The sequence below is a fragment of the Epinephelus lanceolatus genome, chromosome 12, assembly GCF_041903045.1.
Source record: "Epinephelus lanceolatus isolate andai-2023 chromosome 12, ASM4190304v1, whole genome shotgun sequence".
Taxonomy (NCBI): Eukaryota; Metazoa; Chordata; class Actinopteri; order Perciformes; family Serranidae; genus Epinephelus; species Epinephelus lanceolatus.
In genome coordinates this window covers 36728231-36744373 of record NC_135745.1, presented here as the reverse complement: position 1 = coordinate 36744373, position 16143 = coordinate 36728231, and the positions used below count along the sequence as shown (strand labels likewise).

At 43.6% G+C, this 16143-nt stretch overlaps 1 protein-coding gene across 1 annotated transcript in view; it reads left to right on the top strand.

Moving 5' to 3' along the window:
- The first annotated feature begins 324 nt into the window (after positions 1-324).
- The window catches only part of cdh2 (cadherin 2, type 1, N-cadherin (neuronal)), a 75983-nt gene continuing 60164 nt past the window's right edge, over positions 325-16143 (top strand). The window contains exons 1-2 of the mRNA XM_033637651.2: positions 325-659; positions 2262-2370. Coding sequence (XP_033493542.1) covers positions 600-659; positions 2262-2370 — 169 coding nt within the window. The 5' untranslated portion in view covers positions 325-599. The remainder of the gene's footprint in view (positions 660-2261; positions 2371-16143) is intronic.

Genomic DNA, 16143 nt, shown 5'->3' with positions numbered 1-16143 from the left:
AATCTTACAAAAATATGATAAATATTGCTGAAATTAAATATCTTACAGATCCAAGATAATATGCTAAAACAGAAATATAAAAATAAAAAGCAACAACAGAAAAACACCCTAATACAAGATAACACTACCATAAAATCTTGCCCGGCCACCCGAGCACACAGTGTGACTGAACATTATGTGTGAATATTATAATACTCAGTCATTTGGGGTGACGGTTAACATAAGGGACCCGGCTCTGTCCCAGCAGTGAAATTGGCTGTGTGACCAGTAGGGAGAGACAGTGAGATGGGCGGTTTATAGACTAGTGGCTGGGGCTCTTTTTGCGTTTGTGTCGGACTGGATGGGAGGGAGCAGCAGCCTCAGTACCAGGCACTGCTCTCCCTCAGTACTGACTGGATAGATAGAGGAGGAGGCTGCTACATGCTGCCGCCGCCGCCACCGCTCCTGCTGCTGCTGCTGCCTTTGTCGTAGAAGGACCTTTTCTTTCTCCACCGCGGCCACATTTGAGCCAGACGGATATTCCTTTTTTTATTTTTCCTTCATTTCTCTTTTTGTACACGGATTCCGAAGAGGGGGATTAAGCAGACGCGGGCGTACCAATGTACTCACTACACGAGGGCAGCGGGCTGTTTCTGCTGGCGGTCTTCACAGGACTGCAGGTAATGTAATGTCTAAGCTGCACGGGAGTTACACCGGGACACTTTGGGCTGCTTGTTGTTCGGTGGCGCCGCTGTTCGTCGAGTTGCGAGCCCCGTCGAGCTGCTAGCCTTCCCACACTTTTACATGGCGTGTTTTTGAAACAGTGCCACGAATGTAGCGAAAAAAAAAATATCGCCACAAAGTAGGTCTAGCACGGCTCTTCTTTAATTCGCCGTGCGCTCGCGAGAGGATGCGTTGTTTAACCACCACGCGCGTTTAAATTAATTAATCGCTTAAGAGGAGTTCAAATTCACAATGACGTAGCCTCTTGTGAGAGTTCACATAGCTGAGTGTTTTATTGTGTGGAAGTTGGTCGACACGGGCCCACGTTAACCTCATTCTCACTTGGTTATATTTAGTTTTAATATTTATGTAGATTGCTGCAGCGTGTCAGTGTCTCCCGGCGAGTTAATTGCCTCTCTGCTGAAAGCCGTTATGAACAATGAGAAGTAGCCTGCTGTAACATTACACTGTGGTCGGCTCCACGTTATGTGTAGCTTAAGTACATGTAACAGTGATGGGATAGTGTTTGTTTTTCAGCCTTGAGAATGCGTGGAAATAATTTATTTTCTCCACTTATTTGTTAAAACAGTGCAACAGGAAATGGTATCCCTGCTACAATAAAGGATTTGCTTCCTAACATCCATAAATGTACATCCTGGTGCCGTTGAATCCCAGCTCTGCTCCCCCCTCCCCTCTCTGCAACCATTTTCCATTTAAATTCCTCTGATTAAAAATGGCAAGTGGCACGGATACCCACAATGCTCTTTTTCAGCAGGACTCATCTCGTTTTACATTCTTTAGAGAGTGCATGCAAAGCAATAGGGCCAGGCCTCTGCTCCTAGGAGCCCGAATCAATGCTGGGGTTGTGTGATTGAACATATTTAAACACGCCTGGACATCAGTTGTGCTCTGCTTGTGGTTTCTTACTGCTAGTCTGTTCTGTCTTTTGTGTGAAATTCATGCTTTGCGGAAACACCAGCCCCAGTGATTCGCAGACTTTCTTTTTCTTGCTTCGCAACATCCCCATTATCCCTGAGTCTTTTGTGTTGACACCCTATAGAGTTTTTCCCTTTTCAAAAACGAGGCACCGTATTGATCACAGTCATAGCCTTGCAGTTTCTTCAGACATCAGCAGTTGCTACTTGTTGTTTATTCAGACATTCGCACATAAATGTTTACTCCTGCAAAACAGTGGATCGTTAGCATTCACTTTTTATGGCTTTGTTCCTGTACTTCAAAGTGGAGTGTTTGTCCAGAGTGGTGTGTTGATCAGAGGGGCCGACTGGGAGAGGTGGTCATCATAACCCTACCCTGTGCCTGGGCCCCTCCAGGGGGACAAATGGAGCTTGTTCTTGCCTAGCCATGCTTTTTGGCTAATGCTTAACCCTTTTGGCCTCATTATCCTAATTGCGGTCCCTGCTATAAAAACAACAGATGCTTTTGTACAACTGCAGGGACTTCAGAACGTGACCAAGAGCTTTTGGAGGCAACAGAGTGCATTTCTGAAGGTTGATTTATGACTCATTTTTGCCCCCCCCACCCTCCCCCTACCATTACAGATTGCAGCAGAGGGCAGGGGCACCCCACCATGCAGACCAGGCTTTTCTGAAGATGTATACAAGGTTGTGGTGCCAGATAATATGGAGGAAGGACATCCCCTTTTCAACGGTAAGTTGGGAAATATTCCGTGCTGGATGCTTGTTATGTCTATGTTTGTTTGAGTGTGCGTGCGTGTGTGTGTGTGCATGTTGGCCTGCACATCGGTTGTGCGTGCATGCCTCCATGTGTTACATTTCAGGGAGGATCAGAACAAGCCTGACATATTTAAACAATTAGCTTCAGCGTAGTTGTGTTGTACTGCGAGTCGTGTAGTTTGCCTTGTAAACCAGCTCAAATGTGGTTCAACTTAGCTATATGGCTCCTGTCCGTTTTTCCCTACATGCTGCGTTTTCTTGCACAGCAGACACAGACGTAGGCAGATTGTCACTTAAATGCGAGATCATACATTGTGGCTAATGTGTTTGTGTTTTTGCAATTTGCATTTTGTTAAGATGGATATTAACTGCCGGCTTTGTCATTAAAAGCATTTAAACTTTGTTGATTGCACCGGGGACGCTTCTTGACTAAAAAGTCAATTACACACAGATTTGAATACTTGCGCAACTTTAATCAAGCAAATAACCTAGCTGTTAAATATTCCATGCCTTGTGCTGGTGCACTGAATTATTTCCATTATCATATGCCACTATTTTGCATAAGTCTTGTTCTAATTCAACATCACTTCAGTCCAGATTCAACCCAAATGCAGGAAGTACTTCTGTCTTACTTGAAACGCTCTCATGCCTTAAAGGTTCCTGCCAGAATCATATGGTAATGTGTCCATTTGCAGTGCTACACTGCTAAGCCCACTCAATGGCAGTAATAACAGCAATTTGAGTATCTGTCAAAATGTTTATTACAGCAATAGTCTTTCTGTGGGAGACCCAGATGTACTAGGTTTGTGTAATATATAACCTGGTGCAAACAAGAAAGTGAAAAATAATGATTTTTTTGCAGTAGCCCATTACACTGCAGCAGGCATGACCAATACCGCCTCTTTGGAGTTTAATATTGGCAAAATGAGGATGCAGCTACCATGAAACAGCACGCAAGCCTACAGACGGTAATAAAACTGGAATATATCACCAGTGTGCTATTAGAGAGGTGAGAGCCTTGAGGTCATTTGGACCAGAAAACGTTCTCGCTTGTGTTGGATTTCACAGTGTGTGCCTAAAACTTGCACACTGCCGTTGGTGTGAGTCAGATAGGTGCAGGGGGAGGTAGCAATGACGAGAGAAGAAAGGAGAGAGGGAAGAGAGTGCTTAGATGGGTGGGTACAGCTTTCACTGGGCTTTACCTTGTGCACAAGTTTCCGTTTGATCCTGCAGGTGATGGATTTCCCTCTGTTGGCTTGTGGATGAGCCGTGACCGGGGGTAATCAGGTTCCCTTTTGTTTGGCCCCCCCTCTCGCTACCCCCTCTTCTCTTTCTCTACCTTCCCCTCCCCCCAGCGAGTTGTTGCTCTGTGGAGATTTCCTTGACAGAGTGGGGCACTCCTGTGTCATTGTAATGCAGCAGGGCTCAGCAGCGTGGGATGATGTTAATGAAACCGCATTCTCTAATGAAAAGCTCCTGTGGCATGTTTTGAAAGACAAAGCCCCCACAGTGTGGAGAGTATGCCCAAAGTTTTCAACTTTGCTTTCACCATGCTGGTTTGGGATATTGTTTTTGACCAGGAGCTGCAGGTTCTTTCATACTGATGCTTCTATAGCCGCATGTAGCAGCCTAATGCTTTAAGTTTCCTTGCATTTCATTAACTTTGTCAATTATTGTGCCCTGGAAGGCCGTAGATAATGAATAGAAAGGCTCTGAGTGAATCTTGCAAGAGCCATTTTATTAACGAAACGCACAGGCTGTGTCATGTTATAAATAACCCAGTCAGCTAATTCCGGTAGCCATAAACTTCTCCTTTATATTATTGGTTGATAGATAACTTGAAATAGGACCTGCTTGCACATCTGTGTAACACTATCTGCACACTGTGTAAGCGTCAGTTATACGAGTCCTTTGCTTGTATTGTATTGCTTTTGACCCCAGTATCTGCATGAGATGCAGCAGTGAAGAGCTGTTAGATATCTTTGTCCCATCTAATTGCAGTCTCTCCTTTGTTATCGATCAAAAGAGCACACATCCTGCAGTGTGTAAAACCTGGAAATGGAGGGCAGTTCACATGTAAACAGCTGACATTGTATGTGCTAAATTAAAGACATCCTGTGGAGATGATGATGGGAATTGTGGCCAGCTAGTTAACATCGCTGTTTGATTGTAAGATTTAATCACATGCCCCGGGGGCGCAAAAACTCGACTTTAACTGTTAGTTGGCCAAGTTATGCCCCATTGATTTTCAATAGATTTGTTAAAATGCATTTCTTCAAAGTTGCTTGGCAGAGCAGCACAGAGTGAAGCCAGGAAGGACAATTATTCTTCTATGAGAACTCCTCTCCAATGATCCATTAAAGGCGGTTACGCTCATTGTTTGCAGATGCAAAACCACATCAGGATTAGGGGGTTACCCATTGTCTACCCTCTGGGGCCCATATGACCTTGCTTTTAAGGTTGGAATATTTGCTCCGGCCTGATACTGAGTGGAAAGAAACAACCAAACATAGTTGCTTATTATCAGACCATCATACAGATGAAAGCAGCTAAAGTCTTTAAACGTTTGTGCAGTGTTTCCTCTTATCTTGTTTAGTCGCTTGATAAAGTGACTTGTTTTACTAAATTGCATTTAATTTCAGGTAGGCTGCAGCTGCGGGTGGTTTGCCTCTGGGTGTCTAATGGAATTCTGGTGGCTTTGGAGAGCTGACACACATTGCACAGTTTTTTTTCCCTTTCTCCAGATGAGGCCTTTAAAGCAGGGTTGCAAAGTGAGTCAGTTGGAGCATTATTCAGCAGAGGTTTCCCTCCCTAAAAACTGGGTTAATGAAAAGCCCAAAAGCCTAATTGAGCTTAATACAGTCTCTTATGCTGCTGTTCTGCCATCCCTACCCCCAACCATGTTTTGTGCTTTCATTTTTCTTTCCTCCACCCCACAGCCCTGTGTTTTGCTCCTTTTTTCTTCACAATTATGTGAGCTCTGGCGATGAAAGAGAAGTATGGCTATAGTCTGCTTGGTTCAAGTGCTTAAAATGCGAGCATGTCAAGAGGGTCCAGGGAGGCGGCTCCACAAATGAGTCGGGGGGGAGAGATTTACAGTTGACCAGTTTCATAATGTGATTCAAACAATTAGTGTCAACGTCAGCAACGAGAACATAAACTGGAAAGCGTTCTTGGGCTATATATATCACCGAATTTTCACTTAATCTATCATTAGGCGTAATTACCTCTCTTTGCCGTGTTTGTTTAAAGCAAACCTTTCAAACAAACCAAATTTCACCCTTTTTGACAAGAAAAACATCACATTCGTGAAGTTTTGCACCGACGACTGAACCCATTTTTATGTTGTTCTGCTTCTCTGCGCTCTGTTAACATTCTGATGGCCCTGGGTACAGCTGGGGCCACTCAGATGTGTTTAAGGGGGCCCCAGTGTTTGGTGAGACGTGACCCTGCTCGACCCTCTCCTGTAAACTGGGCCAAGTGCTCTGCAACATGCTCAACCCCTTTTTCCTGCTCTTAGGTTAGGGAAGAGGCTAGTGGGGGTTTCCTGGTGAAGTATAGATGAATACCAGAGGTTTTGACCTGTCACCAGGGAGGCCTCCCTACCTCATGTTGTTCTGACCTACGAAGGCGATTGCTCATCGTTCGGAGAAACGGGCAAATTTTAAAACACAGATTTGCAGGCAGTCTGCACAGCATGTTTGTGTTTTTCCCCAAACAGCACGATGGACTGTAAATCACTGTTACGGCTCTTGTGGTCTGGGCCAAAGATTATGAGGGACTGCATCTGGAACATTGCAGTATTAAAATTTTATATAGCTCTGTTTAGGACAGGGGGAATATATTGATATCATGATATGAGACAAGATATCGTCTTGGTTTTGGGTAGTGTAATATCCTAAATACTGTCTTTTCCTGGTCGCATTACTGTAAAGTGATGTAACTTTCTGAACTTACCAGACTGTTGTAGCTTTTCAGTTGTTTGCCTTTACCCACCATATTACTGATTTCAAAAATCTCATTGTATAAATCGTGAAAGCACCGACAGTAAACCGACAATATTATCGCAATATATCAAAGTGCTTGTTCAAAAATATTGTGATCTTTGATTTTCCCCATATCGCGCATTATTGAAATATACATTATAGGTTGATAACTTTGAAGAATAGAGTATCTGCTGAAGCCCAGTGTCATAAAACGAGTGTCAGCCTCTGTGTTTGAGGTGTATGAGGTCTGCATTGATGTCTGTGCTAATGCTGAATAATTCAACAGTCAAACATGACTTTCTTAATATTCAAATCCCCGTTCAAAATGAGATCCATGAGCGCAGAGGAGCCATCATACAGCAGATGAGTCAAATAAAGAGCGACATGAGACACTGTGAAGCTCTTCCTTTTTAATGTATTGCGGCTGCTGCATGTTTCACATATTCTCTTTGTCATTGTGGGACATCAAGAGCAACCCCATGACCACCTCTCTCTTGTCAGTGGGGTTAAAATTTCAGCTCTGCTTTGTCTGTATTAGCCAAGGCAGCAGTTTCATTGTAAGTTTGTTGGTAAGAGCAGTCTATTGCCCCCATCCCCCTCTTTTTTTTTTCTGGAAGTGGATCAATGAATCCAGGGTCTTTGTTTGCAGTGATCAATATGTTGTAATGAAGGCTGTGCTCCAATTCCCAGCTAAAGCATCACTGGCGCGTTGGAGTTGAATTTGTTATATTCTTTATTGTTATCAGCCTGCATAAATTTATTTTCATCTCCCGTCACTGTGTCTTTTTTTTTCCCTTCCTGGGAGCGCCATGGCCTAGATAACCACCACATATTGTGACGGCAGATTGAATCTTGGCAGCGCATGGTTTTGGGAAGTAACCTTTGATGCAGTTTGTCTCCAGTATAACAAGGAAGCAGGGTTGGTCGAGTGCTAGTGTTAGGGCCACCACAGCCATTTGTCAGAGGATCTCAGCACTGTTGCAGTCCTGAGGCCATATCGTAAAAATGAAGTAATAATGTTAGCGTATTAAAACAAGTGCATCCATCTGTGGCTAATTTGTGGGTGTGCTTTCCGAGCCTGCTGGGTGGCATGACGGAATAAGACATATTTTATTGATGTCTGACCTTTTTAGGCTTTAAGTTCTCAACTGAACCAAATGGCTGTCTGAAAATAATCCCTCCATATTTGGACGCAGACAGGTACTTGAGCAATGCCCAAATGTAGATAAAGTATTTTACAGAGGACTGACATTATCCTGATGGCTTTTCATCACCTCTGTTGATATCGCTCTTATCAGCTACAGGCCCTGCCCTCTGCTATTGGCACCTAGCAGTGTGTGGCTCTGACATTGGGCAGTGGTTAAGGTGTCTCTCTCTGATGCCTGTGTGAATGTGTGGGGGGTTGTCCTTGGCATATAATTAGCTTGTTCAACCCAGACAGCTCTTGGTGGTGGTGTTGAAGTGTATGGGCAGCTCCTGGTAACAGAGCCTTCATTAACTAGGCTGACTGACCTAGACTGTCTCTATCAGCACAACACTGGAGTGAAAAGCAGCAGCCAGGACATGCTGTTTAATCTGACTTTTGACTAGACAAATGTAGTTTGGAATTTATCTTTCACAAGGTTTCTTGTAACTAGATTTGCTAAATCAAAAAATGTCTACCATGATCCACAGGGACTGGATACAGAACTGAAAAGCAGTCCTTTCACCGTACTGCTCCTTCACACAGCCATGTAAAGGTTAGAGGGGTTTTATGGGTTATTTGGTTCTGGATCACACCTGGGCCCTTCTGTCTGTGATGCTGTATTGCTAAGGTTTTAAAAGTGATGTGTGTGCTTCCATCTGAGAGACTGTCAAAAATGAAAAGATTTATTTATTCTTCTAAAACAATCACTTCCTGTTTGCAGTAGGCCGTGACAAGAGGGAGCTGGAATCATTCTTAAGCCCTATTCTCATATGAACTACGGATAATGTCCGAAGACTCAGGTTTGGACATTGTCTGGAGTTTCCCTTTCACACATGCAGCACACAGCAGGAGACTGTCTGTGTCTAATGTGTTCTCGCCTACTGGAAATACTCAGTTTGACTCAGGCAAGGGGTGGTGCCGAGGTGGAGCTTACAGGAGACAGGAAATGATGCGCATTACACCGAGGTCACAGAGCAAGTTCATGATTCGATCATAAACGACGGAGTCCTTTGCTGCTCCTTTATTTGTCTGACAATTCAGCCCTCACTGACAGAAGTTCCTTAATCTCATCACCTCTCTGATTAGACATTTTCGTTGCAGTCTGTGTGTAAATGACCCTTTATCTTCACCCTTAGATGTTTGCGTCATTCGATTTCACAAGCCTCATTGTAGAAACGGCATCAACACGCCCACTTGCTCGCTGTGAATTCTGTGGAGGGTTACCTGCCCTATTCTCAAATAAGCCCAATCGGACATTACACTGACTTGTCAGTAGGTAGCTGGTAGGATAAAGTCAGTTTAATGTCCGATCCAACTGATTCGGACATTTGCGACTACAGCTCTCACTACAGCTCCAGACAATATCAGGTTTGCAGGGCATGTGTGGAAGCAGCTTTAGTGATTGTGGTGTTGTGTAGCTGGCTCGCTCGTTCTAATGTCTTCCTAAATGTGAAGAACACCCAGGAAGTGCATAAGATGACCCCACTATGTAATGAGGCCGTGTATAAATAGCTGTATTGACCTGACTCTCTGCATATATGCCTCCTTAATAACTAGGCTAGTGTTATTTTTCATCACTGAAATGCTAGAACAAGCGTGGAAAAAGAAAATGCCAGCTTGCACCGAGAAGACAATACGTCAGCACTATGGAGTGAATTGTTTACTTTTCTCGGGACTGATTTGTGGATTTCAGTGCCATTATTCTTCAGCGGGACAGCCTTTTTTGGCTGGTAGAGCAAACGGCTCCATATCTCTTTCACAGATCCTGTCTCTACAAAGAAAGCCCTGTTTGCAGTGTTGCCCCAGCTGTTTATTGTGCAATACCCCCGTTCGATTTTGCCCACAGTTTCACTCTCTCTCTCTCTCTCTCTCTCTACCGTGCTTGTTTTTCTCATTATGTTAAGCTAGATGAGAGTATAGAGAGCCTTGGCTTCATTTTACATCGGCAGGCATGTGAGAGGGAAGCCACTCCCCGTCCCCACTACTTTCTCTCTCTCTCTCTCTCTCTCGTTAAATCTTTTGTTCTTACGGCAATACGTTTAGCCTCAGCTTTGTCGCTTTTAGACAAGAATGCATTCACTTGCTGCCCAGATGTAAATTCAGCAGCACTGAACAACAGACCAACGGCAGACACGACGTCTTTGCAGGGTCAAACCGGGAAGCTAATACTCAAATGAATATATTAATGAGAGTTCCAGCAAATGCAGAAAATGGAAACAGAACTGGCCTTGTGTTTTAGCCTTTTCCTGTACGCGGGCGACACACATAGCTCACATTTTCAAACCTCATGCTGTGTTCAAGAGGCTACATGAATCGACACACTATTATTCCTCCGCTAACAAAAGAGAAATTTGAAGCAGAGACACGTTAATTGACCCAGATACTGTAACCATGTTCACAAAAGCCAATATCCTGCCTGGGAAGAGATGTCTACCTCCTGCGGGCCACGCCAACTATTGTGTTCCAGCGGAGGCTTCAATTTCAACGCACCAGCGGCTCTCTGGACACTAGCCTCTGATGAGTCGCTAGGTCATATCTCGTGACATTCTCCATGCATCCTCCTTTTAGCTGGCCGTCTGTCACCACCACCACTTCCCTCCCTTCCCCTCCCCCCTGCACCACACACAAGCTTTAAGATGGAGGAGCTCCCTTGGCTCTATACAATGATTGATGTGACTTAATTGAGTAATGCAAGGACAGTACTGCAGCATTTAGCCCTTTATTCTACAACTGTTTCTCGGAGTGACCTTGGTTGCTTCATGGCTTCAGTCATGAGTGTGATGTGCAATTTTAGTGGTGCTGGTAATATTTTTGATAGATGGCTGTCTGAGGTTTTGTGGAGCTTGTGGTTTTTTTTTTTTTTGGATAATTTTTTACACTAACTTGCTGCTGTGTGTGTCCACGTCTGTCAAGAATATAAATAAGTCCCATTCACTATTGATCCTATCATTCCAAGGACCTGTGGTGTGATAGTTATTTCTATTTTTTCCTTTGCCTTACAAAATAAAGCACATCATCACTTTTATTTATGGAATTCATCTTTTAATTTAATCTTTATTGGATTGGTGATAGCGCACATTGCCTCCCATCTGCCCCCTCCCAAACTGTTGGCTCATCAGATAAGCATATGTAGCCTGCCATATTACTTGTCTCAAGTGATCTACTGTTACCAGGCCTTGCTGACACCAGTGTCTGCCATCACCACGCGGATATTATGATTGACCTGCAGCAATTTCTAGTCTCCGTTTGAGCGCACACTACGGCAGTGAGCAACATATCGCTCTGCGGCCTGTGTTGTCTGAGTTTATATTATCTCTGCCTCTGTCGATATTTACTGAGGCATTAAAGAGCGTGCAGCATGTCGCCACTTTATTTCCTGTAGCACTGCCTGCTCAGCAGGACAGGGGCTGGAGGGGGGTAGATTCTTACTGAAGGGTATAACTGCTGCTACAAGATGAAGGTCTGCTAATTTCTCCAAACATGTTGAGTCTGACTGAGTCTGCACAAATGAGGTGGCTAAGACAAAGGCATATGGCGTAACAGTTTGATTGGGATTTTGATTTGAATTTCTCTTGTCGTAAATTACTTCCTGCCTCGAGTCGTGAGCACAATGAGCAGAATTGTGGAGATAATACAACGGTTGTATTATCAGTTGCTCGAAATGGCTGTGTTCATTAAATCATGTTGCACTAAATCAAGAGATTTCTGAACACTGAGTGTCAGCAAGACTCCTTCGCAAACCTCACAACCGTTTTAGATTTCTCAACTAGTTTCTCGTTTTCTTTGGCTCTCTGCCATTTTTATCCCAGGCAGGTAAAATGTGCCTGTGTGAGGCTGTGAGCTGGGAGAAGTTGTCCATTACAGCTGCATGACTAACTGTATTAAAATCAGTATTTGCATTCGTAACTCGTGAATCTCATTCGCACATGACAATGATTTTGCTGTGTTTGGATTAGCGGGAGATCAGATGCATTAAGCCAAACACTCCTAATTTCTCCCTAAACTGCAAACTGAGATTGAAATGAGTCAGAAAAAAGGGAAACCTGCTGGAAATGGTGAGCAAGAGCTAAAAGGAAATCTGTCCAATCCAGTCCTGACACAAACATGCTCACAGTATATCAAAATAAGGTTAACATTTTGCACATTTACATCATGATGACAAGTCAAAAGAAGACTGCAAGCAAATCATAGTTGCAGCATTGGAAGCTACCCCCAATATGATGATGCGATCAAGGCCATAAAAAAATACCAGAGAATCTGTGCTGCCTGGAGGATCTTATCTCTTGGTGTTTGGAGGCGAGAAAAGTAGTCTCAACAAAAACTTTCAAGGTAGTTCTTTTTGCAGGGCTGTTGCATTGCAGTACAGTGAGCAGGTGTTGCTCTTTTCTGGTACCGTTTTACAGTGGTCTTTAACGATACAAATAAAGCCTATTAAATATACCCTTTCCCCATTCCAGGGAGTTATTTGATTCAATGTTATTATCAAAAATAGCGCTTAATAAAGTCCGATTTTTTTTTGCTGTGAACCGAAATGCCAAAGCCTGGTCTAATAATTTACACAGTAACACAGGTTTCCAAATGTTTACCGGCATCCCACCTACCTCTCATCTGATTCCACCCAAGTGCAATACACTCAATCTTATATAGGTCCTGTGTCAGCCCTTCACTCTCCCACTAAGTGTTCTAAGCACTGTGACCTTTGTCGAAGATAAGCTTCCTTCGGCTGACTTGAAGAGTTTGGAATAACGGCCTCAACCATTAATTTATGGCATTGCTAACCATATGAGGGCTATGAGCCAAGGTTATTGACCTTTCACGCCTGTCACTAGTGATAGAGCGAGCCAGACCCAGGAGGAAAATGAATTGGGCTTATTAAGGAGCTGGGCTTTGAATCAAACCGAAGGGGCAACTTTATTCTCCAGGTTTCTCTCTTATTTAAATCATTACTTCGTTTTTTTTTTTGTTACACAGTTTGACCAGTTGTCTTCTGCCAAAGTCAGAATTGAAAGCACATACAACAGGAGTTCCACTGAATCATAATGTTCCAGTAAGTGTGTCTGGGAGAGATCAGGGTGCTGTGCGTGAAATGCCTGAAGGATTAACACTTGGAGCACAAAACACATTACAGCAGCACATCTTGAACTGAGGTCATTATTATCAGATGAAGGATTTTGTGGACTCTGAATCACTAATCAAAGTTTTGTTGCAAAAGAGATTTTTTACAAGACTTGGCTGTTTTTATTTCAAACACAAATCTTTTTTGTCTTTGTGGATCTTTGCCTGTGATTTACTTGGACATTTGTAGTTGTAACACAAAGGAGAGAAAGCTGAAGAGGCAGAAAAGCATTTGAATAAAATGAAGCATGTAAAGAATGTTGTGTGGACTGCGGAGAAACAGAGCGATGGACAGAGGAGACGGAACGCGTGTTGTTTCAGCCCCGTCTTCCCTCAGAGCTCCCAGTCTGTAAAACCTGGTGGGAGGCAGGGGAGGCAGGGGAGGCATGCATTTATATTGGATCAACATGCTATGATGTTATTTTTTCAGCTCCACTACTTGTGTTTATAATCATACCCAGTCCCTTATGGGGGTCAACTAAAACCATTTTTATTGACTCTGGAGAAGCTTATCTCTGCCTGATGCATCGTTTGTACGTAATACCACAATCACATCCCAGTGGAAATAAGCAGTAGATAAAAAACAGAGAACTTGTACCGTAAATGTGTTTTTGTTATTAGAGGACATCCCCGGCGAGGTACAACTTTAGGGACATTTTTAATATTGTACATTTTTTCCGTTCATTCATATACCATGGATATTTCAAGTGGGCTTAGCGGTAACCTCATTTAGAGAGCAAGAACAGAGACAGAATCACTGATGCTGCCTCAGCCACCCTCTGTAGTATTCATTTAGAGGAGGTTGTTGAATTTTTCAAGTGTTTGTTTATTTGCAGCGAGATAGCCAGAGGTAAAGGTAAAAGGACTAATGCATGAGAATTTTGTGCACTGGAGAGTGCTATTTGTAAATGCAGTGCATACTCGTGTGTTGCGGGGACTTATTTGCATGCTGAGGTGGACTACTTATCAAAATGTACAGTATGTACAAAACTGAAAAAAATATTATCTTTGCCTGTGGGCTACAGGGGTACGCGTGAGTGGGAGGGCTATTTTGGACCTGAAAAGCTCCATATCGCAAAAGCTTATACCTTCGAGCGGGGACTGTGGATGTGCAAGTGGGTGCCAGCTGATGGGGAAAACATGCACTCAGGGTATGATCACACTGCAGCCAAATATGGTTGTCACTCTAAAGCTGAAGTTCACACACAGTTCAGTTACAAAAGAGGATGACCAACAGATATTGGAAAAGCAAAGTGAATGCTTGACATTTTCAGCTGAATTTGAGTGTGTATATATTTGAACTCGGTAGTATGTGCTGAAAACAAGAAGTTGGCAACATCATAGTCAAAGCTGGCCTTTTTTTACACTCTCCTCTCTTCCCCTTTGAGGTGTGAGTTGCCTTTTTCCATGCAAGATGCCAGTTACTCATAGAGATAGAGATGAGATGTAACATCCTAACATTTCCAATCCAGACGCTCCCTTTCCACTGCAGTTGCTCCCATTTTGGGCCACTTTGTGGTCTAAGACCAAATGCTGCACTTTACACTGGGCACTTTCCTTAAAGGTACTAAATTTGTCAGGAGGAAAAACACATGAAGTCACTGTCGGTTTATCACGAGCTGATGGATGAAATCACACCTTCGGTTGTTTGAGCAATCAAGCCAAGCTAAAAAACACTTCAGACCTGCTCGTGGCAGCACCATTTTTTTGGCCTGTACAAATGTTGCTGTGGTTACCGGTGTTGGTAATGGATAGAGACATTGATTCCATTTACCTGTTTATACTCATCGTGCTCTGATGTAATTTAAAATCCCTGCCAGTGGTTGATAGAGTTGTCAGTCACAAACTTTCAGTATGAACAGGCTCCCCGTAGTCCATTAGTCAGGAGGGTTGCAGTCGACTAAAGCCTCTTTCCCACTGAACAGAAAACGCTCACTTTCTGCTTTTGTATTTAATGGAAAAGGTTACAATCACTATTCACTTCTGTAACAAATTACTCTGCAGTAGTCACAGGTATTTATCCACTCCTGCTCGAGTTGGCGACGATTGGCAGTGATTAAACTATGACACCAGTAGTGACTGACTCAGAATTATGTCAACTGAGATTAGGCTGTTCTGTCCTTTTTTCCATGTGGAGTTTGGAAGGTTCAGCGGGACGTTCAGGTTTACAGTGACGTTCACATAATGTAGTAAAGCAGCCAGTGTAGCTCTCCAAGCTAATGCATGCTAGCTACACCAACAACAGATCGGAAATGTGACGCTTACTGACACTGGTCTAGACAGCTGCCTCCGTCTCAGTCAGACTCACCCTGGGTCTGGGTCTGCAGCTGCCTGTACTGCAGGCAATTGTGAAAGCGAGGAGCATTCAGGGGCCATACACATGCCGGGTCTTTAACCGCCTGGAAACCATGACATCAGGCGCTGGGTGCTACGAAGAGCGCGGCAGCAGGTTGCATCCAAGGTTACTAGGCAACCTCAAGGAGCACCATTTCACAGCCTTTTTACCTGAAATCCTGAGTGCAGAGCTGATCTTCTTCCAGGCGCTGTTTGTGTGTAGGCCAATAGTCCGTGGGACAGATGTAAAGCTCTGGCAGCTCTGCATTAAAATGATCAACTTCTTCTCCATGTTTATCACAGACTGATATTTAGGGAAGGGAAAGATGTCTGTCGGGCTGAGATTGGTTGGTCTTCGTCACATGGCGTGCGGTGCACGCTGCTGCGCTCTAGGAGTTGAACTCAGTTTTTCAATCTTAGTCGACTGAGGGGTCTCCAACTGATCATTCAAATCTTCGGATTTCAGGGGACTGCCCTGGACACCTGGGTTGGATTGGTTTTTGACCCTTTTCGGCACAATGTAATGATGCACAACCACAAAATACTGTCTGTCTTCGTCCTGTGCTCGATCATCATGCAAAATTAGTCGGCACCAAGTTTGAAAGAGAGTCTGAATAAATAACAGATAAGAAGAAGAAGTATCTACCATAACATTTTGACTGTGCTACATGCTGCTTTCTACTGTTCACTAACTTGTTTTAAGGTGCTTTTGTGATGCCGAACATGACATACCAGTTAAAAAAAAGAAGGACAGAAAGGCATACTTGTCTACTGCAGAGCCGTGTACACTGCTGTGGGTAGTAACAATAGGAAAGGAGTCTATCGCTAATTTTTTATTGGGTTTAAACAACGCAGTAGTTTTGGGATAAAAAGAGTGAGACATTTTTAGTCCAACGATTCTGTTCTTCTGGTAAATGAGCCAACTTCTTACTTGTTGACAAAGAACTTCCTCAGCCGACAACATTCCTAAATAAAGTATGTGTGGATGACTTACCAAAAACATAAACCACGATGTTGACATGGCATTATTACCTCAGTATTTAGTGTTTGTTCAAAGCAACTCCCTCACCCCCAGTGCACAAACACAAACACACACTCGCACACACAAACACACACGGCCTGTCTT